The sequence below is a fragment of the Macaca mulatta genome, chromosome 8 (assembly GCF_049350105.2).
Source record: "Macaca mulatta isolate MMU2019108-1 chromosome 8, T2T-MMU8v2.0, whole genome shotgun sequence".
Classification (NCBI taxonomy): Eukaryota; Metazoa; Chordata; class Mammalia; order Primates; family Cercopithecidae; genus Macaca; species Macaca mulatta.
Window position 1 is genome coordinate 83,877,567 of NC_133413.1, and position 27,873 is coordinate 83,905,439.

The 27,873-nt window shown below is 41.2% G+C and overlaps 1 protein-coding gene across 1 annotated transcript; it reads left to right on the top strand.

The window, feature by feature from the left end:
• The first annotated feature begins 86 nt into the window (after window positions 1-86).
• RDH10 (retinol dehydrogenase 10) lies at window positions 87-27,873 on the top strand. The gene is given in 6 exon segments (NM_001266830.1): window positions 87-507; window positions 2,472-2,707; window positions 23,537-23,635; window positions 25,339-25,484; window positions 27,086-27,217; window positions 27,319-27,873. Coding segments are annotated over 6 exon segments (1,026 nt in total). The 5' UTR covers window positions 87-218; the 3' UTR covers window positions 27,443-27,873.

Below are 27,873 nucleotides of genomic sequence, written 5' to 3' on the forward strand. Positions count from 1 at the left end.
CCGGGGCCACAGCGCCGAGCCCGGGCGGGAGTGGCCCCGCGCAGGCGGGGAGCCGCGCCGCGCACTCCAACCCTGCGGGCACATCGGGGGCGGGCGCGGGGCGCAGCCTTCTCGTCCCGGCCTCTGTGACAAGTGCGCCGGGGCCGGGAGCCCGACTGCCGGGCTCAGGGTGGGCGCGGACGCAGGCACTGGGCTCGTGCGGGGCCCCGGGCGTCGCGATGAACATCGTGGTGGAGTTCTTCGTGGTCACTTTCAAAGTGCTCTGGGCGTTCGTGCTGGCCGCGGCGCGCTGGCTGGTGCGGCCCAAGGAGAAGAGCGTGGCGGGCCAGGTGTGCCTCATCACCGGCGCCGGCAGCGGCCTGGGCCGCCTCTTCGCGCTGGAGTTCGCCCGGCGCCGGGCGCTGCTGGTGCTGTGGGACATCAACACGCAGAGCAACGAGGAGACGGCTGGCATGGTGCGCCACATCTACCGCGACCTGGAGGCGGCCGACGCCGCCGCGCTGCAAGGTAACCCGGACCCGCGCGGGAGCATTGTTGGGTCAAGCCTCTTTCCACCCCGCGCCCTACCACGGCAGGCCCCAAACCCCGCTGTGGGGTCAGCCCGGCTGCGGAGGAAAGCAGCACCCCACCGGTCTTTCGGGAGACGAGTGGAATTTGCTCCCTGATAAAGGAACGCGATCACCTCTGTATTACCAGGGAGAAGGTGCCCAGTCCTCGCGGAGGTTCGGTCTCTTTGGGGACCACGGAGGCAGGGGCGGGTTCCTAAGCCCTTTGGGGTAGGGAAGGCGGAGGGAACTTGTTACCACAGGTTTGGATCCCAAAGAAATGTCTCGCTCCGACTTAGAAGCGGCGCGATGGGAAACTGAAGTGTCTTTGGGAAGTTCTGACTCGACTGAAGAAGTGTCTGTGTTACTGTGGTCTGAACCCCTTAAACGAGAGCAGTATTGACGATTTACTATAAGTTTAGCCTGAGGAACATAATTACATTGTTTCGCCAGCGATAAGTGCTTTAGTTACATTCCCTGAGCGTGATTGAAAGACGCCTTGCTTCCTAAGAGAAAGCTCTTGGAGAATTTAGGCTTCGTTGTAAATTTCTTGCATGTTTTTGGTCACCCCAGGAAATCTGCATTTCTGGATACTTATTAACTAACCTGAATCTGAGTTTTTTTTTTTTTTTTTTTTTTTTTTTTTTAAGCCAAAGCAAAGTCCACAACCAACTATAAATATTGGTCCAGGAAATTTGATAATGGCTCTTGCTTTTTAACAAAATTTTTCATTTTTAGGGAAAACATTTACCTGTACGGAGAAAATTGACTTGGGCACTTCTCCCCTGTATTGATAATTTATCACCAAACTTATTGATACCTGCGTTTTTAATTTAAGGGTGAAAAGGTACCATTTTCATTGGTGGTATGGAGGGGTAGCAAATACAGATTTTTGTGCTCCCTGCCAAAACCTAAAAGATAAGGGTATTCATTTTCCAGGATACCGATTTTGGTTTTTAAATTGTCAAGTTCTTATGTGGTAAAATTGCATATTTACCTGTAACTTGATTTGTGAGAGTACTTCTTAGAGGAGTCAGCTAGCCCAGTTAGAACAAGTCAGTGACCCCTACTTCTTCATTAAAAATGGTGGATTCATTTCTTGGCTTTGGATGAATTTAGATTATTAATTGCAGTTTTGATTTGTGAGTCTTGAAGTGAGTTTCTATTTTGAGGGTTCTCTTTTTTTTTTTTTTTTTTTTTTTTTTTTTTTTTTTTTTTTTTTGAGACGGAGTCTTGCTCTGTCACCCCAGGCTGGAGTGCAGTGGCCGGTCTCAGCTCACTGCAAGCTCCTCCTCTCGGGTTCACGCCATTCTCCTGCCTCAGCCTCCCGAGTAGCTGGGACTACAGGCACCCGCCACTTCACCCGGCTAGTTTTTTGTATTTTTTAGTAGAGACGGGGTTTCACCGTATTAGCCAGGATGGTCTCGATCTCCTGACCTCATGATCCGCCCGTCTCGGCCCTCCCAAAGTGCTGGGATTACAGGCTTGAGCCACCGCGCCCGGCCTGAGGGTTCTCATACTAAAGACTAAGAGCTGTTTTTCTTGGGCCACTGTTTCCCCAAAAAAGAGGAGTGTGTAGTGTGTGTGTGTTGTTCTCTGAGCTCTGGGCTGAGATCAGTTCTTTGCAGGTGTCTTTAGCTCCAGCAAGCTGATCCCATGTGGTCTACTTGTATTGGGCTTGTCACAATTACATGGCTTTCCCCTAAGCAAAGTTATCCAGTAAATTGCTGTAATTCCCAAAGACTTCATGGGAGGAAGGCAGCTGTAAAGCTCAGTCGTTGGCAAGCCTTGCAGCATTAGAAATTTGAAGCTCACTGTAGTATTTTTGTTTTGTGTGATCTTTGTCCTACTGATCGCCATGTGACTCACTTTCTGCACTCCCTTCTCTTTTGCATGTTTTCTCCTCATCTGGACTTCTGAGGACAGCTGGGAATGGTGAGGAAGAAATTCTGCCCCACTGTAACTTGCAGGTTTTTACGTACACCTGTGATGTGGGGAAGAGGGAGAATGTCTACCTGACGGCTGAAAGAGTCCGCAAGGAGGTTGGCGAAGTCTCAGTCTTGGTCAATAATGCTGGTGTGGTCTCTGGGCATCACCTTCTGGAATGTCCTGATGAGCTCATTGAGAGAACCATGATGGTCAATTGCCATGCACATTTCTGGGTAAATATAAACATCCTTGTTTTCTTTGCTGGGCCCTCCTCAATGAGAAGGTTGGGAAGGAGAGAGACTTCAGTGCCAGCCTGAAAGGAACCTGTACTCTTTCACCGCGAGATCTCCTTAGCTCTTACCTATGGTAAACTGCAGTGTATGCTGGTTACTATTAGTCGTTTTGTCCCCGCCCCCACCCCAGCCTCACCCCCCAACTCAGTATTTTTGAGAGGGCAGAGGATTGAACATTTTGAACTAGTTTGAAAGATTGCCATAAAAATAACAAGAGGGAGCGTAAAACCCTGGGTTTGTTTATTTTACTTTCTGTTGAGTTTATAAAACATTGGTTGTTCTTATGAATTCCTAAAGTCAGGATTTAGGCTTCCAAATTACTGCTCAGCCACATTTTGGAAAGTGCCAAAGATTCTGAAATCAACATTTGTGCTCTGTTGGGAGTGGCCAGGCCACCCTGGCAGTCACTTCGCATCCCCTGACCATCCACAGGATCCAGGGCATCTTCCTGTTGGAGGACGCCTCAGGACTCTCTTGGGTTAGACAGTGCCTCGCAAATATCACCCTGATAGGACCCTAGAGAGGGAAGTGAGGTGGTGAAACCTGGTAAGCTGGGGATTTAAACGATGTCCACTTCTCACCATTAAACAATGTCAGGATCTACGGAGCGGGGCAGGGCCTTCTGCTGCTCTAGGGGCAAAGGTAATCCCAGTTTTTCAGTTCAACTTGTCTTCAGTAAAAGTAGGTGTGACTCTCTCCCCTATAACTGCACACTGCTGATCCACTTTGTGCTCTTTTTCCTCACAGTATTTTCCCTTTACTTTTGTAGACAAATAAGAGTCAATAAAGAAGGAGTAAAGAAATAGGATTCTACTTTTTTTTTCCATAGGCGGATTAGCCTTCTAATAGAACACAACAAAGAACTGTTTCTCCTAAATAGGTCACATTAAACCTCATTAATTTTTTAGCAACTGCTTAAAAACTTAATCTGGCTTTAGAGGTACTTATTCAAATGTTGCACCTCAAACATCAAACCTTTTCTCTGCTCTTGGAGAAGCTTATTTTGATGTTTTATTTTTAAACATGAACTTTATTTATTTATTTATTTATTTATTGAGATGGAGTCTCTCTCTGTTGCCCAGGTTAGAGTGCAGTGGCGCGATCTTGGCTCACTGCAACCTCTGCCTCCCAAGTTCAAGCAATTCTCCTGCCTCAGCCTCTCAAGTAGCTGGGACTACAGGCACATGCCGCCACACCTGGCTAATTTTTTGTATTTTAGTAGAGATGGGGTTTCATAGTGTTGCCCAGGCTGGTCGCGAACTCCTGAGCTCAGGCAATCCACCCACCTCAGCCTCCCAAAGTGCTGGGATTACAGGCGTGAGCCACTGCACCCGGCCTATTTATTTATTTTGAGATGGAATTTTGCTCTTGTTGCCCAGGCTGGAGTCCAATGGCGTGATCTCAACTCACTGCAACCTCCACCTCCCGGGTTCAAGCAGTTCTCCTGTCTCAGTCTCCCGAGGAGCTGGGATTGCAGGCATGCGCCACCACGCCTGGCTAATTTTGTATTTTTAGTAGAGGTGGGGTTTCACCACATTGATCAGGCTGGTCGTGAACTCCTGAACTCAGGTGATCCACCTCAGCCTTCCAAAGTGCTGGGATTACAGGTGTAAGCCACTGCACCCGGCCAACATGAACTTGATTTAATTCATTTACAAACCTCTAGAAATGAATATATAAATGACCTGAGCTTATATATGTTTTGAACAAGTAAGGAGATCACCAAATACAGTTGGGGGAACTTCAGCTTGCCTGTAGGTGTGTGTTGTGTTCAGTGGGGGTGGGGAACTGAATTAAAGTCCTGGCTGTGGCTGGGTCCCCAGGAACAGGCAGCAGGTGTCAAACGGATGGGTTAGATGAATAAAAGGCAGTCCAAACAAATAAACTTGACATAGAATTTATCAAGAATCTTGTGTGTTTATGACTACTCCTGAGTAAAACAACTACCATTTGAAATAAAAGACATACATAAGTGGGAGGCGGAGTGTCATTTTCCTATTTGAAGAATGATAAAGATGAAGCTGCCATAAAAACTGCAGTTGATTTAAGTCAGCCCTAAACAAGTTACAGCACTATCAGTAGGTTCATTATGAACCGCAGACACTGACTGGGATTGTTTTCTCCAATCATCTTTGACTAAGATGATACAAGATTACATAACTGTAAACTTTTACCTACACAAGGTATTCTAAAGTTTAGTCATCTTGCCTACTTTCTTTGCATGATTATTTTGCTTAATTGTAAAATATCAAATGTAATCAGGTTTTTAAGAAACCCCATGCAATCTGCAGTTAAATATTTAAAACAAGAAACCAGCTCCAGGAATACATCCAATAAAATGAGTGCTAATTTAATGTGTGTAAAGCACGGAAAATTTCATAGCCTTAGCTTTGAAAATGCACACAAATTGATATACCGTCTTTCTAATATTAGGCTACTTTTTAACATAAGGAGGAAGTCAAATCAAATCTCTAAATAGGAAAATTATTCTGGACCTGAATCTGTATACCAAGGAGGAGCATAGCACCTTCCTAGAGTCATCACTGTGCTTTGAGATGTTGCTTAACCACACAATTTAGGGAGTTCTTGGAAGCCTTGATGGTAATGACATCATTTTGTATTAAAGTATGGGAGGCTCCTGAATTCTCCAGCTGTTTTTCCCCTAAGCATCTAAACTTAAGAATTTATTTTCAATATTGAGTCAGAAAATTCATTTTAGAGTTGGAATTTCTGACTTCTTGCTGAAATTTACAAATCTTTTGAGAAGTTCTGATTCAGCAACCAAAATTTAAAGGATAACTCAGTATAATTTTTACAGTGAATTTTTTAACAGGGGTTAAAGAACGTCGCAAGAGCCACCTGAATTCAGCTTCCCTTCCAGTAGTCCCCTTAGGCGAAGCATTGGTGGCAACTTTCCAAACATGTTGACATTGGCATGTGCTGTTTTCTTTCCAGAAAAAATAATGAGTGTGTCTTTTTACTGTATCTGGGTGCGGAAGTTACCCCATACATTTTTAAAAGTCCATCAGCTTAGAAAAGAACTGTTCAGTCATTTGAACAGACCATCCTGAGCCAGACGTTTAAGTAACAGTTAATATCTGTTTTCATAAATAACAAATAGTATTTTGATCCTGACTCAGAGCAAAAGTGAGTGAAATAGAAAACCATGTGGACTTTCACTGAAAAGCTGTGGGCACTCCCAAACCAGTCCACATACTATTCCCCCTACCTGAAACACCCTCTTCCTCCATTCCACGTGTCTTAAGGTGTAGCTCAAGTCTCAATATAACCTTTCCTCCCCACTGCAGCACTTCTGGCCTTTTCAGATATTAGAGTTGCAAGAATCCAGAGACCTTCTTGTTCAACCCTTTGTTTTCCAGTGAAGCAGGGGTTAAATGACTCATCTAAGGTTTTTCTTTCCTTTCCATTAATCTCTCACAGCATTTGTTATCATTCTCTCAAAGTAGATGGCAAGCTGTCTGAAGGCAGTTTGTTATATACATCTTTCATCTTCCTCTGCCTGGAACAAAACTCTATTCTTAAGTCACTCAATAAATATTTGATAATAATAGGCTTAAATATTTAGAAGATAACCTATTCAGAGAATACTCACATGGATCTATGTTCTGAAGTTTTAAAAGGTAAGCATTATGGGACGGGCACAGTGGCTCACACCTGTAATCCCAGCACTTTAGGAGGCCAAGACAGGCGGATCACTTGATGTCAGGAGTTCGAGACCAGCCTGGTCAACATGGAGAAACCCTGTCTCTACTAAAAATACAAAAAAATTAGCTGGGCGTGGTGGTGTTAGCCTGTAATCCCGGCTACTCAGGAGGCTGAGGCAGGAGAATTGTTTGAACCTGGGAGGCCAAGGTTGCAGTGAGCAGACATGGTGCCACTGCACTCCAGCCTGGGTGACCGAACAATACTCCATCTCAAAAAAAGAAAGGAAAAGGTGAGCACTGTGTTGGACTAAAGCTGTGTGAGACCATTATTGCAAAACAGGGCTGTCTCACCCTTGTTATCACTTACATTTTCTTTTGCTTTCCTACATAACTTTCCATTCTTCCTGTCCCACATGTGTTCTGATTTTTACTATTTTGTGTTAGAACTCTGCTCATTGGTGTGAGGATAGTGACTTGAGAAGGCTGGTGTTGGTATGCCTATTTGAATCAAGCTCACATTGAATGTGTAACAGCCAATGATCAGTCCTCAAAAAGAGGACCCCCATAGCAATTCTTTCCTTCCCTCTTAACCATGTACCATTTCTATACCCTTTGGAAGCCTTTCCTCAGCCTGGCATAATTCTGTACAGCCTTCCAGTCTGCTGTGACACTTCATCTTCCAATGTTGTTCCATTACCAGTAGCTCTCCTAGGAACCTTCTCCTGGTCACCAGTCAAGACTTAGTGATAGATTTGGGGTAGGTTCAAGTCAGTATAATCTACTGTGAAACACCCGGTACAAGACCATGGAAAATGAATGCACTATCATGCACTTTAACACTAGCAAAGAAATTATTCATGTGGGCTGTCTGTATCTGGGTGAGATGCAAAAACTTGAAAGATACCTCTCTTGGTCAGGGTGCAATGACTCAAGCCTGTAATCCCAACACTTTGGAAGGCCAAGGAGGGTGGATTGCTTGAACCCAGGAGTTCAAGACCAGGGTTGGCAACATGGTGAAACCCTGTCTCTACCAAAATACAAAAATTAGCTGGGCGTGGTGGCACGTACCTGTAGTCCCAGCTCCTCAGGAGGCTGAGGTAGGAGGATGGCTTGAGCCCAGGGGTCGTAGACTGCAGTGAGCTGAGATCGCAACACTGCACTCCATCTTGGGTGACGAGAACTAGACTCTGTCTCAAGAAAAGGAAAAGAAAAATACCTCTCTGTACTCTACTTTGAAATATGGAAAGTTGGTCTCCATGCAAACCCATGTTTCCCTCAAAATACTAACATTGCTTTACTTGTTATTTTTTAAGAGGAACAGAATCTTACCTTGCTATTTCTAAAAGCCAAAGTTTATCTGTAGATCGTTTTTGACCAAAGAGCTGCATTTGGCCTTTATACGTGAGCAGCAAATTGATCCCTGATTAACCAAAAGGGGGAAGCAAAAGCATTTAACTCCAGGCCTTTTATATTCTGAAGAATTTTTGCATGGTAAAGGACTAAATCTGTCAAATAGCTAGTAGGTAATTTACTTCTATTGATATGGTAGTCAGACAAGATAATTGGTAGTTAATTAATAGACCACTTAACTTAAAAGGTTTCACAGTTTTAAAATACTAATTACTGAATTAAGCATTTATCTATATCCAAATGTCTAAAGTCTATTTAGTTAAAATCTATCCAGGAAAAGTAAAAGCCCACCAGCTAGATCTGAGTAATGTAGCACTTAAAGACATTAGTGCTGCGGTTGTACCTAATATCTCATGAATGGTCCCTAATCATTAATGTTTAGGTTCTTATGTGATTTACTGGTTTTTAATCTCACATAGTGCATTCCTCTGTTCTCTAGTTACAGAAACCTAGTTTTGTTCAAGGCTTCCTACATTCATTTCTAAAGTATTCATAAAAATATTTGGCCAGTATTTCTTCTTCCTTACCATAATAGGTGTAAGACTAAATAGTTTATAGAGAGTATTGATTTCCTATCTTAAGATAGCTACTAAACACTTGGAATTCATGGCCTATTTTTAAAAGTCTCCACTAGAACTGGTTTCTGTTATTAAATATATGTCATGTATAAAAATGTTTGAACTTTAGAAGTACTTTCAATGTCTTAAACAGAGTTGTAAATTGACCTGGGGTCAATTTTATCTTATTCTTGTAGTCACAGTTGAAAACCGAATAAAACATCTCTTTTGATAGGAACTGCTTGGTACCTGGGACTGTATACGTGTATACACAAAATAGGATCACATGCTCAATGAACTTTGAGTTTTTCTGTATTTGATACATTACATGCTGGGCCCAAATCTGTTGCTACTAGAAATCAGAATCTATGACATGATAAAATATCACTTTATGTAGCTGGTGTGAATAGGGAACCAGACGTTACATCAGATAAAAAGTTCTCCAACATCTTCAATGTGTTCTAATCTGTGTCTGTTTTTCTGTTGTTTAAAAAATACTCCTAAATAACCAATGTCATCATTTCTAACCTAAATGAAAAAAAACAGCAGCGCTCCCCTCATTGCCAAATCCAGTGTGCAGCTTCGTCTTTCTACAGAATGTGACCCTCTTGACCGTCTCCTTGAAACTCAAGTGCTTTAGCTTCCATGATAAGCCCACTTTGTCATGCTTCTCTGTGTGCCTTCTGAATCCTTTTAGCCTCCCCACCTCCAACTTGTAATGACTGTTTAGTATTGTACGCTCAGACCTCTTCTCAGAACCTCCATCTAGCTGGGTAATCTATTTCAGTGGCTTCAACTGTGATCTCTAGGATAGTTCCCAAGTTCACACAACTACCTTGACTGCACCACACAAAACTGAACAAACTCCTCTTTGCTCTTTCTTGCATTCTCTGGTCACCAGACTTAGAAACATCAGCATTATCTTCACCTCTCCAGCCTGCACACATTCATGGGTCCCTAAATCCTGACCATTCTCTTGGGCCCTTGTGCTTTGATTGATCCCCCCTTTCCTTTCCTACTTCCTCCTGTGTGCCTCCATCACCTCTTGCGTGGACTCTTGAAAGTGCCTCTGATCTTCTTTTCCTGTGTTCGCTTTTGGGTTTCCAACCTAGGGTCATCTAAGCAGCCTTGAGTTTGTTATCTGCCTGCTTAAAACCCTTGTATGACCATATTGCTCACAGTGTGAAGTCCAGGCTCATTAGCATGGCATCCTGGGCCTTCCAAAGCTGATTTCCACCTGCTTTTCCAGGTCAGCACCTATTTTATCCCCTCATCTACTGTAAACTTCAGATGGGCTGGACTCCTCACTGTGCCTGGAGAGAGCCTTGCACACACTTCTGCCGTTTGAGTCCTGTTTTACTTGAAAACGACAGAAGTTAAATAGTTCAGAAAAAAAAAACTGTCACTATTCCTGAGAAAAACAAATTCAAAATATTTTCATGTTCACTTAATATTTTTATATATTAAGGTGGCAGTCCCTGTAAAATAGTCATGGAATTCTCGGCTCAGGGAATGGCCCTTTCTTGTTTGATCATGGAGTGAGTTGTGCTATTTATCTCAATTCCTGGAAGGAAGCAAAGTTGGTATTTGTTGTTTTCTGCTTCATTATTTCTACATCCCAGGCTTTATCTATTATCTGCCCAAATAAAAATTAATCTATAGGATATGTCAAAGTGGAAGCATTGTGTAGCCTGTGCTAATGCTAATACTAACACTGACTGAATAGCTTTCTCAAAAAGACTGAATTCAGAATGCCCCGGCAGAGTCCTTAGCCATTCGTTGCAGGATTGGGTCACTACGAACCCTATAGTTTAATACTTAACTGCTCTTACTCTGCTTATTCTCTTCTCTTACATTTGTTTTTACTCTGATCATGCTTCAGATTTTCGAGATCTTTGGCAAATTCTAGTGAATCGATTTTAGTAACTTGAATATATCTAAGCCATGACAATCTGAGAAAATTTAATAGCCTCACTTGAGAGTTAGAAGAATTTTAAGTAGGAAACCCCTTTACATTTAAGTTTTGTCTTGAGTTGAGAAATATTAATAGCAAATTCATCTAAACTTTCTGCTTTAGTTCTTTCAGAAACTAAAATTAAGCCTGTTTCAATTATAATAAGTAGTCTATTTGCATGTGTCTAATTCAGATATCTGCCTATATGGATGAATGTGCAGATGACATGCTATGTTTGCTTGCTGGCTTGTTTTCGTATGCTCAGTAATAAGTAGAAGACATTATTATGGCGGAGTTACAGCCACTGGACCTGGGAAAGTCCTAAATACCTGGGATGTTTTTGGACCCCCAAACTGTACTATGCTGAAGTTCCACTAGGGGGTGTACTGGCAGGGTGGATTTGTATCTTATTTCCTGCACATGGAACCAGTATTTTCCTGAGAGAAAGGGTCTTTTGTAACTAATCTTTGGAGTATGACAAAATCTAATAGTCCTTAAGAAATAGAGAACTATTTCCTGCCTCAGCTGAATGGGTTAAGTTCAATGTTTTGAGCCTGTAACTCCAGAGATCAGATTAAAATGTGTTAATCTTTCTTATCAGAAGTCAGTATAGTAGTTAGGTATTCAAAGAACTAACACTTCTAGATTCTATCAACTGACCTAGAAGCTCCTTTAGGCTGAGACCCCATATAGACATAATTGGAAAATAACTCAGAAGATGGGGGTTTCTGATTCTTTCTGAAGCATACAGCTGGTCCCCATAATAGGTAGCCTTCGGAAGCTTCCCTGTATTGTGGATTATCGTTCTGTTAAGATACCACTGTTCAGAGCCTAGGCTGGCAGAGCATGGCCTTGGGATTCAGTCACATTTGCCTCGACATACCTGGCTGGCTAGTTTCAGTCACCTGCATCCCTGGGTTTATACAGGTCTATGCCATCCCCACACCGGAGGGGATCTGAGGGGAGGCACACCTTTTCATGTGGTCTGAAGGAATGCTAACATTTTTCACTTGAAGAGCTTCCCCAGTGTATTTCATTCTTGAATTTTTTTTTTTTTTTGGTCTTTTTTACTTTATTTGTCAATTCTCTTAAAACTGAAGTTCACACCTGTCAGGGACCATTTTCCTAAATGCTCTGAAACTAAAATGAAGTGAGCCACAGGGGGAAAAAAATGAATATCCTCTTATAATCATCGTAAAACTTTCAACACTGCAGCAAATGCTGCTAGAATATTTAACAAGTAAGGGCAATTACTGCCACAACCTTGAGTGCTGTCAAATTAGCCCCTTACAATGACAAGCCATTTACAATGAATTCACATTTGGAAACAAAACATTACTTGGTCTGTGAAACTTTCAAAGATCACACAAAAATGTGTGAAAGTGGCAGTGGTGTTAACATTGTATTTTTTGGTTTGGAAAAAACCACAAGTGTTTCTTATATGCTGCTTGCATAAAATGTGAATTTCTTGCCTTTCCTTCAAATAGGTTAGTACTGGAATTTTTGAATATTAACATGCTGCAGCTTCTTAGTGTTATCCTAAACAATAGGGCTCAAAATAACATAAGTGTTACTTACGTAAACACAGGGGTATTTTGAGGACAAATGAAACTTAAAATTCAAAGCCTGAGTTTTCCCACCTGTAAGTTGTAATTAACATACTGCCCCCTACTGATTTCTTAAGGCTTTTTTACATGGGCTAGTCCTACAGTCTCTTGGGAAAGAGAAGCATAAGGTGTAATGAATTATTTTTAAATGATTTCGTATTGTATCTTTATTATGTTTGCTGGACTGTTAAAGTGTTGCAATTTTTATTTATAACAGTCATTTTTTGCCTATAGTAAAATGGGACTGAATAAGAAGAATTAGAAAGGAGGTGGTGTTGGAAAGTTTTGTTGTTTTCCAGCGTCATCTAGGACTCGGGATGAAAGGGACTAGGCAGCTGAAGCAACTGCTTAGCAATGTTTTTGAGACTTCTTTTCTTAGGTCAGATACTGTGTTTTAACCGAAAGTATGGTCTGGCACTGCGTGGAGGGCAGGGAGGACTGGGAGCCATACATAGTAAGAACCAGGACTTGCAGGAACTTGAGGAAACAGCCTAACCAAAAATAGATAGCACTTATAACAAAAATAATCTGTAAATATATGCTTAATGAGCCTTGTGTACATTTACTGAACTTTTTTTATAGCACTTAAATTTACAAAGCCTTTTCATAAACACTTCTCTCATCTGAGCCTCACAGCAACTCTGAATTAAGTAGAGCCACTATCCTCATGTTTATGGATGAGGAAACAAACCCAGAGAGGTGAAGGGACTTCCCTAAGGTCACTGCCAGGGAAGGAAGAAGCTAGGACCCAAACCCTCAGCCTAGGCTTCCAGGTTAAAGCCTGTACAAATACTTAGCTGTGGGCTACAAGTTCAAAGCTCCTGGTACAGTAGGTAGATTTTCCTATGAGTCACTTATGGGTTTTGCCCTGTGGTATAAGAATTAGTCTTCAAATGTTGATTTTTTATTAGCATGGTTAGTTTAGCAATAACTGATTAACCCTAGCTTAATATCCCCAGAAAGCTTGCTCTGTAGATTAGACAAGCATGTAAAATTCAAGCCTGAAGAACCAATACTGTACTAGAATTTTATTACCAAAGCCCAACTTGCATGTTTCTGGGCCTTTTCTGTACTTTTCCATAGCTTGTATTGGAGAGAGTTATTTCCTTGAGAATAGTGTAGTACATCCTTGGTCACCCAGCTTCCTTCTTTCTCTTCCTAGTTTGCATATCAGTATTGACAAACTGGACACAAAAAAGTCATGAATGGAAAGGGCTCTTCTACAAGGACTGGCTGAACAAAGTTCTATTAATAATTGGTACCAAAATATCAGTTAAGCGTGGTTTTAGTTTAGTTCATTTTGTTAGCTTATCTCCTAACAAAATGTAAAACCTTTATTCTGTTATATAATATTCTTATGGGATCAGAATTCCAGATAGCTTCATAAGCTTTGCCTTTGAAATGTTAATCATGAATTTTCAAAATTGTGCACTTTGGGCCACTGGTAGTGTCCAAACTTATGGTCCAAGCATGTGATCTATAAAGGGGTAATTTTTCCCTAAATGAGGCTTACCAGAGTATAAAAGCCTCTATGGTTCACTTGTCCAAGGTAAAGTTGGAAAGCCAGTGAGGGAAGTGCTGAGGATGATGGAGTCTACAGTCCCTGTCTTGAATGATAAGCCTTCAAAGCCTCTGTGGATGTGGTGGGGAAGACTTGAAGTCTTTTAGGTTTCTTCTTTATGAACTTTGTTCTAATGGGATTGGGTGGCTTGCTCATGCTAAAAATGGATCCAAGGCAAACAGACATAGAGTCAGTCCACAAAGTCCCATGGTCATTCATACCAGGGGCTCTTGGAGTTGATTTGAACCAGCCTTTACCTGATAAATGCTCAGGCTCACTCTAGAATCTTGTGCTTGGCTTGTGGTCCCAAGCAGCCGCAGCAGCACAACCTAACTACTGAGTCCGAGTCTGCATTTGCTTCAGAGCCCAGGTGATTCCTACGCACATATGTGTCAAAGTTTGAAGAGGAACTGCTCTTCCCACCTTTTCAATATTTCATCTCCCCCATACCCACACACACACACTATTTTTTTTTTCCTGAGCTAACCAGCCCTTTAGGAATCTTGTAATTAGCAAGATGTCAGACTGCATACTCTGGGGCCCACTCTGATCTAGGTTTATTTTTTAAATTTTGATTCAGGTCCAGTGTCTGAAAGGAAGAGTCCAGGTGCCCTTTAGCTCATGCTTCCTCTTGGTTGCTCTGCCCAGGGTGAAGTTTTCACAGCTGCCCTAAGCACCACAGCAGAAAGTCAGGGCCAGCCAGTGAAGAACTGTGTGGTGTTGCTGGATAATGGAAGGAATGGTGTCTCGTGTATATTTGTTGTCCTTAAAAGGAAGTTTTCTTTTTTCAGTTCTCATAATTTAGTAATAATATTTTAGGTGGTTTAACCAGAGTTGTGATTGGTAAGTGATTGGTGTGATCTTCTATTACATTTCAATATTGTTCCTCTGTGAGGTAGCTAGAATATATCAGACTTGTTGGATCAGTATTATTGTCCTTAATTTCATGGTGGAGTGGTGGTTTGAAGTACAGAAACTGCAAGTGATGAAGTTTTGAGTCCATATTTAAGTTGTTGGCTTTTTTTTTTTTTTTTTTTCAATTTCCAGCCCCAAATATATTCCCAACCTAGGAAAATGTCATTACAATATGAGAATGAAAACTTAAGGGAAAATCATCACTGGAGTATATGGGACTTCCTTTCCTAATGTACATGTTCTTTCTAGTGAGCAGTTCTCATGTGGGTGATTTTGCCCGCAGGGGACATTGGTAACATCTGGAGACATTTTTCTTGTCAGACTGGTGGAGCTGCTACTGGCATCTAGTGGAGAGAAGTCAGGGATGCTGCTTAAACATCCTTCCATGCATAGGGCAATCCTATGGCTTAAAATTACCCAGGCCCAAATGTAATGGTGCTGAGATTAAGAAACGCTGTTCTAGAGCACTGGTTCCCGAACTCAGCTACAAATGGGAACCACCTGAGGGACGTTGCCTTCTGATGCCTGATTCTCCCATTGGAGATTCTGGTATAATTGGTCTGAGATGTGTCCTGAACACCAGGAGGAAAAGCTGCCTAGGTGATTCTAATGTAGCAAACCACTGATTTATAGGAAAGTTGCCATCTGCAATCTTTAAAATCCTTGAAGAGGTTCACAAATATTTATTTTTGTTTTTTAACAATGCCTATCCCAATGTAGGTACCTCATAGACCCTAATATATGTTGAGTGAATTCTAAGTTCTAGCAGTGCATGTTTAAAAACAGAATAAGTTTTCAGCTGTAATCTCTTGAATATATTTACCCTTCATTTAGGTAAAGATTTTAATTTTTTTAAAGATTTCACAGTAAGCAAACTAGAAAGCAGGGAAGAATTTAAACTATTTACAATTAGAATTACAGGGGTTGATGATCATGGGCACATTGAGAGCCATGCTGTTGGAACAGGGGCTAGGAAGTCTGCCACTGCAGATGGCCTGAGCAGTGGCTAAGCTCACATGCATGTGTTTATGCGTCATGGAAGTAGTTAACTGGTCACTAGAGCAGAACCGAAGCCTCTGCCCTTTGGAAGATCTGTCTTTATTACAATTTCTAAGATGCAATTTGAGTTTGGGGCAAAGCAAAGAGATTAATGACAGCCTGTTGTTTGGCAAGCTATTTGGCTGCAATTTTGTGGGTTATTTTCATTATTCCATAAAGAGTTATTAAATAGGGGGAGGGGCCTGAGGCTTAAGGAGATCATTGAACACTTCATTTGATCATCTAGGGCCCGGCAGGGAAAAGATCAGGGAAAACAGCATTTCAGAAACAGTGCTGAGCATTCATTGTTTAACACATTGAGCCTCCATGGACTCAAATAAAACACAGAAAAAGGATGATTGTTTCAAACAAATAATTTGTAATTTTTTTAATAGATAAGAGGCATACATTCAAGTTATGTTAAAAGGCACAGCCGTGACATCATAGAAATACTCAATGAGATTTTTGCTGATCACTCAATGCTGGCCACTGCACTAATAGAGTTGATCCCTTATTGAGTCATTTATGAGAGTCTTAGGCAAATAATACCTCAGCGTGACCTCAGTATTTTGGGTGTGTGGTAGGAGTTGGAAAAATAATTGTTGAATATAAATCATAACATATTTGAGATGAAAAAACTTTGGAGATCTCCTCTTTTGTCTCACAAATGAGTTCAGTCAAGATCCAGAGAGGTCAAGTAACAAAAGGAAGGTTAAGTAATGGGCAGTCAGGACCAAGTGGGTTTCTGGATTCCAAAGGCCAGTGTATTTTACAGACAAATTGAGTTTTAAGTCACCTTATTTCTGGTATTTCTGCATAGTGAGCTCTAAAATGTAAGGGAATGTTGATATCTGAGTTGCTGCCTTGAGGTAAATTCATCCTATCCTTTAACAGTGTGAAGACAAGTTAATGAAGCATTTATTTTTGCTGAATAATTAATGGTGTCATCATCGAGGTGTTCATTTGAAAAGCCTGGCTCTTTTATTAGCTTCTTGGTTGCAGGGCAACTGTAGGAGTATTCTTGTGCATGTGCGTTGAGTACTAACTGCTGATTCTGTTCAAATGTTACGCTAATCCCTGTGGCCTCACAATAATACATGTTTTTAAAAGGATAGATTTAACATTGGCGCAAATTTGACTATTATGACATGTTCTTTAGTCTCTCCTGTATTATCTAAAGAGTGAATGTTTTGTCTCAATGTGATAGAAATTAAGATGAACATTTTGTTAAGTCTGAGACAGTAGTTCCAAGCTTAATATCTTGGGGCTCTGTTGCACAATTGGTCAGGAGACCTTTCTGTCTCTACAAACATACCCAAGTAGGAAAAAGAGGCTATTACGCAACAACATATGCATGTTAGAATTTCTGTTGTCAGCTGCAGCTAGAATATTTAAAGTTGGTACTGCTAGCAAATACAGATGTAGGTTTTACTTCCTAATTAAAGATATAATTTTGGAATGAAGATTGTTTTTTTCAAATAATACTTTCTACGGTCAAAGTAAAATGTCTAAAGTTTGGTCAGTATATTTAATAAATAGATACCTTTAGAGGTACTTTAGACATATTTTCCTTACCCAGGTGAGCTGGTAGTATGTCACCATTTTACATTTTTGAACACACTAATGATGTATCCTGTTAACTTTAACACAGTTCACTGTATTTTAAGCACCTTCAGGCATGATAGGATGTATGGTCCCCTTTGGAAGTGAATGCCTATTCTTTCTTGGATGTTCAAATAAAAGATAAACACTTCAAAACGATTCTTTTAAAAGATGGCTTTTTTGAATTGATCACAGGACAATGAATAAAACATTGTGAGGCTACAGGGACTAGTGGAACATTTCAGCAACATCAGCAGTTAGTACTTACCACATGCACAAGAATACTCCTACAGTTGCCCCGCAAAAGTTTGTGTTTTTGAATCATTTTCCAGGCACAGTGACTGAGTTCTCAGAGAAGAGTGCCACCAGATGTCATTTTAGCCTTGTAAATAAGCGGGAGAGTATTCCTTTGTGATTCTGATAAAGATAAGTTAACTCTGGCAGCTGCACAGGCAGAAGGGGTGGAACAGTAGAGGAAAGTTGCCCAGCCATGTGATGGGTGCCGTAAGCATTTCCAGTCAGACGTTCTTTGTTCAGTGGAGTCTTGATGGTGTTCTTTTTTATTCAAAGTTTATATCATGCTAACATTTGGAAATTCTGAAAAACCTTAAGCATACGTGAGAAAACTGTACTGTGCTGGTGGTGGTGACCTTTCTCCCAGCGTTATATGATTTATGGTCCTCTCTGGAAATGAATGTTTACTCTCTTTCTTAGATTTCAAATAAGAGATAAACATTTCAAAACCATTCTTTTAAAAGATACCTTCTCTTGAATTGATCACAGGACAGTCGTGTATGTGCACAAAAATAATGAGGCCTTCTCCTATGGTGAGAAATTAACTTTGCTTTTCTCTTAGTGCTCAGGAACCTAGAATTGCTTACAAATATGGAAAACACATTCTGTTGTACCTACACCTTTAAAATGTCATCAATCTCAGAATTTCAAAAGTCAGACTTTGCCGGATACCACATTTCTTCACATTGACTTTTGTTCCACTTTAGGCTAATTTGTCCTGACACTGCAGCTGCAGGCTCTGGGCTGCAGTCTGTCATTAAGAGTACCAGTAATGGTCTGGAGAGTCGGAGCTGTTGGAAGTTAATTTGGCGTAAACTTTACTTTAAAAGATTTCTCGAGCTATGACATGTCATGTCTATGTGCAGTTACTTACACGTCTGTTTAAGAAGTTCTTGCTTATATCACAAATGTGACCTTTACAGTTATCTTTCAGTGTGCCCAGTGCTTTGAAGAGGAGCCCTGAGGAGCTAAGGAGATATTAGACTTGTTAAGCATGTTTCGTAGGAATGTCAGTGTCCATTTGAATGTCCTTCCTTTTTTTTTTTTTTTTTTAAATCACACAGCAACCCCGTCAGCTGGTAGCAGATTATGATATTGGAATCTTGTGATCAAATTAATCATGGTAATCAAAGTTCTAGCTCCACACTTAATAGACAAAGTCAGTTATTAAAAGTTTTCTCTTTTGCAGATAAGAAAATCCCTAGGCCCCTTCCAACTCTAAATTCTGTAAACTTCTTGGTTCACATATTGGTTACTGACTTCGAGACCCCCCCCTAGATCAAGAGTCAACCATATTTTCCTGCGGAAGAACTTGATGTCTTCTTCTGTTTTTTAGACAGGCAAGAGGACACTGCAATAGAGTGCAATTCTCTGACTTACAGTTAGCATCTAGCAAACCTTGCCAACCAGCATGGGCACCAGCTCACTCTGGAGACTGATCACATGTACTGCATTTGGAGACCCCTTTACTGGATGATAACTCCTGATCTATCCATCCTTATAGTTGGTATAACTCAGCAGTCCTATTGGTCAGCAAATTATCTGTGCTGCCCTCTCAGATCCGCCCATGCCTCACAGGCATTAATTTATACTGAAGCCGTTTGGCTGTGTGTTTCAGATTTGCCCTTTATGTTCTTCTGACGACTCTTTGAGACAAAGTTAAAGATTATGAACCTTAGCTTGAACTGACTGGTGTCATGGCAACTAGCACTTCACCTTTTGCTGGTCTCTACCTCATACATGCTACAATATTTGTGCACATTAATAATTCATTGCAAAGTGCCAGATTTCTTTGTGCTGTCAAGCAGTGTCAAGGACAGAATATGCTGTGCTATCTCAAATGTCATCTACCAGACTGTTGAGGGCAAGAGTAATTAGAAAAGAAAACTAGTCAGGTTACTTGGGAAAATTCCTGAAAATGTGATGCTTTCTAGTCACCCAACTATAGCATTTTTCTTGCAAAATATGGAATAGAATTCATGTTGATCAAAGTTTGTTTAATAATGCGCCCCAGACATAAGGCAGGAGTTTGGAGTAATTGCTCGCCTCTATTCAGGCAGCAAAGGAAATGATTAACAGCCTTCGTGCTCAGTCACGTGTACTGGGCTCCAGCGGGAACCTGAGCACAGGCTTAAAAGAAACCCGAGTGGTCTTCATGTGGGTGCTCCTACCCCAAGCCTGCCTTTGCCCGACACAGAGCAGAGCTGAGTAAATGTTTGACACCAGCTTTAGAAACAAGCTGTCTGGGATCTCAGGCTGATTAGCGGCCCTAGATAGCTTTCTTCACCTCTCAGTTCCCACCGCGCAGCTCTTTGGTGGTTGTTGACGCTGTGAGTGGTTGTTATAGTAATTGCAGTGTTGCCTGTAATTAATGAGCCTTTCAAATAAAGAATATGGATCTTTGTCTTAAAATGTAGAAAATGCAAAGATACGTTGGATTTAATTTATACAGAAGGCCAAATTTGTCCTTGATTAGGCAAAGAAATCAAGTTTTAAACTGAACATTGACCCACCTGTGCTTTACAAAACAAAACAATCTCCCTCTCAAAAGAAACCTTCATATTACAACAAGCCAATCTGTGTCATACTTTACTCTTTAAAATTGGAATGTATTTCCCCAAATGTTTATAGCCCACAATTGGAAAAGATTTTTTTCACATAGCCATATCTGGATTGTTTGGTTTCTCTTTCTCTCTCCCTTCTTCTCTCTTCCCGCCTCCTCTCTCTCTCTCTCTCTCTCTCTCTCTCTCTCTCTCTCTCTCTCTCTGTCCCCCTCGCCCTTTTTTGTTTCCTTTTCCTTTAAACCAGTAGCTTAACTCTTCTTCAAACAATTTGGGGGTGGGGGGAGGGTCCCACAGTGGGAAATGTGTCCCCAAATCACATTTTTTAGAATATGCAGCCATAGTACCCTCCTTATGGAGAAACTGGAACTATTTTATATAACTTAATACCACCAGATTCATTTCAGGGCAAGAAGGGGAGGGGACATTAATCAGTTTCAGAACCTTGCAACAAATTACACTTAAAGAACAGTTAGGAACTTGTTAATCTTCTGTCACCTACCTTGATGTGGTGCTGGGGATCTGGATTAGTCATTTAACACCTGCAGGCAAGACCAGAGCACGTGAATACAGGGAAGTCATTAGAGCCAACCTGCTATGATATCCGAGTTTCTAGTCAGAGCCAGCCGCTGGCTTGAGTTAGAGTGGACATGTGAGTGAGTGATTCAGATTTGTCAGGTAACCAAGTACACGCCTGGCTAACTTTTTGTATTTTTTTGTAGAGTCCGGGTTTCACAGTGTTTCCTAGGGTGGTCTTGAACTCCTGGGCTCAAGTGATCCTCCTGCCTTAGCCTCCCCCAAAGCTTGGGGATTACAAGTGTGAGCCACTGTGCCCAGCTGTTTTCTAGTTTAGATTGGAATACATAAACTCCATTGCGATGTTACTTTTTTTCAGTTCTGTGATATAATAACCATGTATAAATTATAGAGCCTAAAGTTGAACCCATAATAACCTGAAGTACCAGTTTTTGACTTTTTTTAGTAACAGATCAAAATAATAATTACTGTCATAATTACTCTTTCTGTTTTTACTACTACAAAGAAATACAATCAAGCTGAAACATGTGTCTCTCTTCCTCAGCATTGTACTTGGGCAATGCAGTAATAAGGAGTGGGTTCACTTGCTGTATTAGTCTGTTCTCATACTGCCATACAGAAATTCGTGAGACTGGGTAATTTACAAAAACAAGAAGTCTAATTGGCTCATGGTTCTGCAGGCTGTACAGCAAGCATAGAGGCTTCTGCTCCATTTCTGGGGAAGCCTCAGGGAGCTTTCAATCATAGTAGAAGGCAAAGGGGGTACAGCAGTAAACACTGCGGAAGCAGGAGGAAGTGAGGGGGTGGGTGGGGGTGGGGGCTGCACACATTTTAACAACCCGATCTCGCAAGAACTCACTCATTATCACTAGAGCAGCACCAGGAAATGGTCCTGAACCATACATGAAAGATCACTCCCATGGTCCAGTTACCTCCCACCAGGCCATACCTCTGACATTGGGGATTATAGTTGACATGAGATTTGGGTAGGGGCACAGATCCAAACCGTATCACTAGTTCTCCTCCACAGTGCCTGTCTCTGTGTAGCAAAGTAATTTTCCCTTAATATTTAGAAGATTGATCTGGGTCTTCCAGCTTAGTCTGGAACAGTCAGACAAGTATAAGACAATCAAAATCAAAACACTATTAAACATATAATCATGTTAAGGTGAATGGTACTGACTATACGTCTTACAGAAATATAGACAAAGTCAGGCTGACCTAGAATAATATTAGATAAAAGTTTAACACCCTAACTACCTTCAATAAAGAATTATTAGGAGACTCCAGTGACATAAAGCACTTTGAAAAGTATGAGAGACTATATAAATATGTGATGAATATTACACTTTGATTTACATAGGAAGGATCAGGGATAGATTATCAGAAGAGTTCCTGGGTCAAATGACACAGGTGAGAATAAGCATTTCATGGGTACTGATGAGGAAACTCAAACGGTATGAGTTGGGACTGGGGTGATGCATGATGACTGGGGAAGACCTTGGGATACTTCCCAAAAATTCATGTGGCATCTGTATGAATAATTGATGGGAGCATAGAAAAACATCAGAATTAATGGAATTGCTGTTTTCAATCTTTACACATAAAAATTATAACAAATTAGATAGGGTCAAGGGCATTGGCTCATGCCTGTAATCCCAGCACTTTAGGAGGCCGAGATGGGAGGATCACTTGAGCCCAGGAGTTCAAGACTGGCCTGGGCAACATAGTGAGACCCCTTCTCTACAAAAAATTAAAAATTAGCTGGGCATGGTGACGTGCATCTGTAGTCCCAGCTACTCGGGAGGCTGAGGCAGAAGGATCACTTGAGCCCAGGAGTTCGAGGCTATGATTATGCCGTTGCACTCCAACCTGGGCAACACTGCAAAACCCTGTCCCCCAACCCCCAGAAAAAACCCACAAACCCAAATTAGGTTTCATGCAAAAACTCAGTGATACCTTAGCCAGTAAATCCTCTGAGAAGGAATGCAGCTCTTCCTTAAGTCTGTTCTGTAGTGTTTGGTTGTGTGGGTTTTTTTAACTTCATAAATCATGGGAAGCTGTGCTGGCAGTAGGAGATAACTCAGCAGTAGACAGATTGCTCTTCACTGCTTTCTTTTAAGAAGCAGGTTATAAAACTGTTGGGAGCCTGGTAGAGTAGTTAATAGATCATTGTAAGCAATTTGAAGTAATTTTTTTTTTTTTTTGTCTGATACAGCCTTGCATTTTGAAGACAAGCGAGCTAGAGAGAAAAGAGTTTAGTGAGTAAGAAATCAGCACCGCCTCTGATTTTGTGCCACCTCTAGCACAAGTTCTAGGGCCTCTGGGTCCCCCACCCTGGAACGTGTGCCACACTCTGCCTCACTGTGTGGCCAGTCACCTGCATCTGTGGCAGAGTCCTTGCAGTGAAACCCACGTTGGAATGTGACTGTTCAGAATGATACATGTTCTTGTCAGTGTACAGTTGGCATTATAATATGTTTTTCACAAAAATAGTTCTATAATTTACCCTGTTTTTTACATCCTAAAATACTTTGTCTCCTGCTAGTTCACTTTGGTGGTAAGCCTTGGGATTCCAGAGCACACTGCTGGAGTATCTCTTCATTGATGGGTCTGTTACTATGTAGACATCGCCATAAGGCACACATTAATACAAGGCAATGTTTGTAGTAGGCTGTGGTCCCTCCCAAACCATGAGATAGCTGCATTGAAGTGTCATGAGCAGAAACAAATCTCTGGCTTGGGAGTACTTTAAATTAGCAGATAACTGCCACTTGAAAGGTGATTAAGAACCTGCCAATGGCTCTCTTTTCATCTCTAGACACTGTCCACAAAAGCTCTTACATTACAGTCTTGTCGGTCATGACTTACAATAGGCCTGCCATGCTGATGATACAGTGCTAAGCTAACCAGACAATTAAAAGATCTTCTTGATAAACATAAAATATTTTTAAAGGAATTGGGAAATGTAACATCATGTGAATAAAAATTTGTTTTGTGATCTTGGATTGGGTTTTAGATGAAATTCATGACGTCAGTTCTAAAACTTGAATCTAACTTTGTTTCAGACCACTAAGGCTTTTCTTCCTACGATGCTGGAGATTAATCATGGTCATATTGTGACAGTTGCAAGTTCCTTGGGATTGTTCAGTACTGCCGGAGTTGAGGTTTGTCAGATATATAGCATTTCTTTCATTCAATCTGTTTATCCTGTGATAAGTACATCAGAACCTCCAGGAGGGCACCTGCTGCGCCTCCATTCATGAAAGCTGCACAAAGGCACTCTGCATGTGTGCTGCGTATAGGATGTTCCACAGGAACCCAGGGCCAGCCACCGGAAGGGAATTCTAAGTCAGGTGTGGTGGCGTGCACCTGTAGTCCTAGCTACTTGGGAGGCTGAGGTGGGAGAATCGCTTGAGCCCAGGTGTTCAAGACTGCAGTGAGCTATGATGGCACCACTGCACTTCAGCCTGGGAGACAGAGCAAGACCCTGTCTCTAAAACAAAATGAAAAAAGGGAATGGTCTTCTGCCATAAAATCTCTTACACTAGTTTGACAAAGCAGCAGCAACAAGAAAAGTATATGGGCCAGCCCTCAGTGTGTCCATTTTTATTAGCAGCTTCGCTTGACGATGGCAGGAGGCACAGGGCCAAGAATAGAACCATGGAAGGCTGCGGGAAACAGAAGAATGAGGCCAGAGGTTCACGTTCGGTTGTGGTCACCTTGCCAAAACTGAGCTATCTTGTATTAATTAGCCCATCAGATGAGGTGGTCAGGTATCCTGCATTGTAAGTTTGTAGAATTGTAGAACTGGATTTCATCAAACCCTGTTCTTCACAACATTCAGATGATAAAGCATGAGTACATATATTGTTCTGTCCTGTTTGTCCTCTGCATGCCTGTAAAACTGAAAACATCACTCCATGCAAATATGCAAAAGGACACATTATTTAAATAGCACCCATATCAAGGGATTCCATTTCTAAAGTTGGGCCATGGATAATAACTTTTTTCCTATATTGTGTGCCCTTAGGTTAAGTTCTAGTTTAAGATTACAAGGCATGGTTATCATTTTCATTTTAACTTCACCATACAAAGAAAGTCAAATCATAACAATTTATAGCCTAAGCTAGATTTGCCTTTATTCTTCTTGCATTAAACAAACTGGTTTTTCTTTCTCCTTTACTGAACAAGAGACCATTTGTAAATTTTCCAGACACTTCAAAGTGAACCTCTCTCCATTTTAACTTCAGCTTGTTAGCTTTCATAGAATCCTTTATGGTAACTTCCCCAAAGTAATATGATACTTAGTTGATGTGACAAAAAGCATTCATCTGTTTCTGCTGTTGCTTTGAAAATATTATTTCTGCACTGAACCACATCAGGTATCTGTCTTTGTTTTTGTTTTGTTTTGTTTTGTTTTTTTGAGATGGAGTCTCACTCTTATCACACAGGCTGGAGTGCAGTGGCATGATCTCGGCTAATTGCAACCTCCACTTCCCAGGTTCAAGCAATTCTCCTGCCTCAGCCTCCTGAGTAGCTGGGACTACAGGCACATGCCCACCATGCCCAGCTAATTTTTGTATTTTTATTAGAGGCGGGGTTTCACCATTTTGGCCAGGCTGGTCTCAAACTCCTGACCTCAAGTGATCCAGCCACCTTGGCCTCCCAAAGTGCTGGGATTACAGACGTGAGCCACTGCGCCCAGCCAGGTATCTCTTTTTTAAAATGATTTCCTTTTCTTCGTGTAGTCACCTGTAACCCTATGTATTAGACATCCAACCATAGTAATAGGACCAGGGAGGCTTCAGTTTGGTTGGGGATAGGGGCATATGCTTAGTATTTCTGCTTTCTCCCCTCTTTAACTCAGGATTACTGTGCCAGTAAATTTGGAGTTGTGGGTTTTCATGAATCCCTGAGCCATGAACTAAAGGCTGCTGAAAAGGATGGAATTAAAACAACTTTGGTTTGCCCTTATCTTGTAGACACTGGCATGTTCAGAGGCTGCCGAATCAGGTCAGTGAGAACCTATATTATTACTGATAAAAAGAATAATATTGGGAGAATATGTGGAATTGGACTTTCAAACATAGCCTTGTATTTTAACTATCATTTGACAATCTGTGGCTTTCATTGGTCAAGATTAAGTTTGTAAAATTGGTGTATAAGATGGCAAGGGCGAGACTGGTGCCACACTGATACTAATTTGCAGAAATTAATCCAGAATCATCAGATAGGAAATGGCTTCTCTGTAAAGAGAAAACATAGATATCCAGTCTTTTCCTTAGAAGCTCACCTTTTGGAGTTACTTGTTTCTTTAATATTGGTATTGGTAAATAGGGATTCCAGAAGAAAATTCCTTCATGTGACTTGGGTCTGGATGTGAAACAATGTCACTGTCACAGAGATTAACGTGCCTTTCTTCTGAAAAGACCATTGAATATTACACTCCAGATTTGGAAACGTCCTTTTTGCAGCAAGCGTATGTAACTAGATTCACTCTGGCAGAATGAGAAGAACCATTTAGATGTACTGAAAAATGAAATAAAATACCCACACACACAGAAAGGAGGCATGTGGGAATATAAATGTCAAGTTACATCTGACTTGAGCTCAGCAGAATAAACAAAACCGTGAATCATTAAGAGGATGCTTGTGAAGACATGCTTACTTTGAAATCTTTGCTTGGGTGAATTTGAAAGGCAAAGGAAGATAACCAAACCAGTTCCCTGTTGGTTGGGGGCCATTCTTAACGTGTACTGAACTGAACAAGCAGCAAAATAGGTGAAAGGTGATTTGAATCACTCCAAAGTCAGGGTGACTCCAAGTCTGAACTGGAAAATGGACTCCAGCTCTGCCTCTTATCCCACACACGTGTGTGTTTGTGTGAACATGTGTGTGTGTGTTGGTGGTTTTTGTTTTGTTTTGTTTTGTTTTCCTCTTATGTACTTGGGAGGCAGTTGCTGAGGGTCTTGCAGAGCTCTGTTTCCTCCAGTGTAGCATAGCAGCAGGTGCAGGGGTCCAAAGCTATGGTGGCAAAATGAAGAATGAAAGGAATAAATTGCACACCATCATTTCAACATGTAACCTAGTGAATTAAACTGAAGGTAGGATGTCTATATGCCCTTCATTTCAGGGGCCCCTAGAGAATATACCTTAGCTTTCCCTCTTCCAGCATCCTGGAAAGTAGATACCTGGCCCTCCTTTCACTTTGAAAGCTTACCCCCTCATTTTGACTACACCTAATACTAAAAGCTTGGCATCTTGCTTGGGATTAGTGTTTGCTATGCCAAACACCCTCTCCTCTTTCTATTGAAAGCAAAACATAGGAAAATAATTTGAAATACATTTTAAGGCATCTTAAAAACATGACTTTTTCATCTTATGGAAAAGCAGACCAATTTTACTTTTTTCCCCCAACTTGTTTTCTAGACTGTGCCAGTAAAATGTGTTCATAGTAGGAAAATTTGGAAAATACAGAAAAGCACTATGAAGAAAACAAAATGTACCCAAAATCCCATCACTCAGATAACGTCACTGTTAATGTTTTGATATGTATTTCCAGTCTTTTCTATTGTGTTAATTCTTCATTTTGTTTTTGAATAAATAACCTTCAGGAAAGAAATTGAGCCTTTTCTGCCACCTCTGAAGCCTGATTACTGTGTGAAGCAGGCCATGAAGGCCATCCTCACTGACCAGCCCATGATCTGCACCCCTCGCCTCATGTACATCGTGACCTTCATGAAGAGGTAACTGGGAGGGTTCCCTCACTGACCAGGTCTCTCCATGCCTGCCCGATGTCTTAGTTGAAACTTCAAGTTTGCTAACAGCTGTGACTTTCCTTTTTCAGCATCCTCCCATTTGAAGCAGTTGTGTGCATGTATCGGTTCCTAGGAGCGGACAAGTGTATGTACCCCTTTATTGCTCAAAGAAAGCAAGCCACAAACAATAATGAAGCAAAAAATGGAATCTAAGAATCTTTTTGTATGGAATATTACTTCTATCAGAAGATGATCCAGATGTTTCAGTCCAGTGCACATCAGCATTGCTGACATTTTATGGATTCTAAACTTGTGTTGTTTCTTTTTTTAATCAACTTTAAAAAAAAATAAAGTGTAAATTAACCGACTAGAGTACTTGGAAAATGTGATCAGTAAAAGTGAACTTAGGTTGTTGCCAACAGGGTCCTTTTAGGCAGAACCCAAAAACCAGTCAAATCTTTAGAGAAGCACTGTGTGACATCTTCAGGTTACCATTATTTTTTTAATGAGCAGGAAGTCTAGAAATGATAACTAGACTGTATATTTCATGTGTGTGATTTTTCAGAATTCCCATAGAGTTTACTCATTCTTGTTATTAAACTCCAGCCAGTTGACATCTTCGCAATTTCAAGGACTGATAGTGC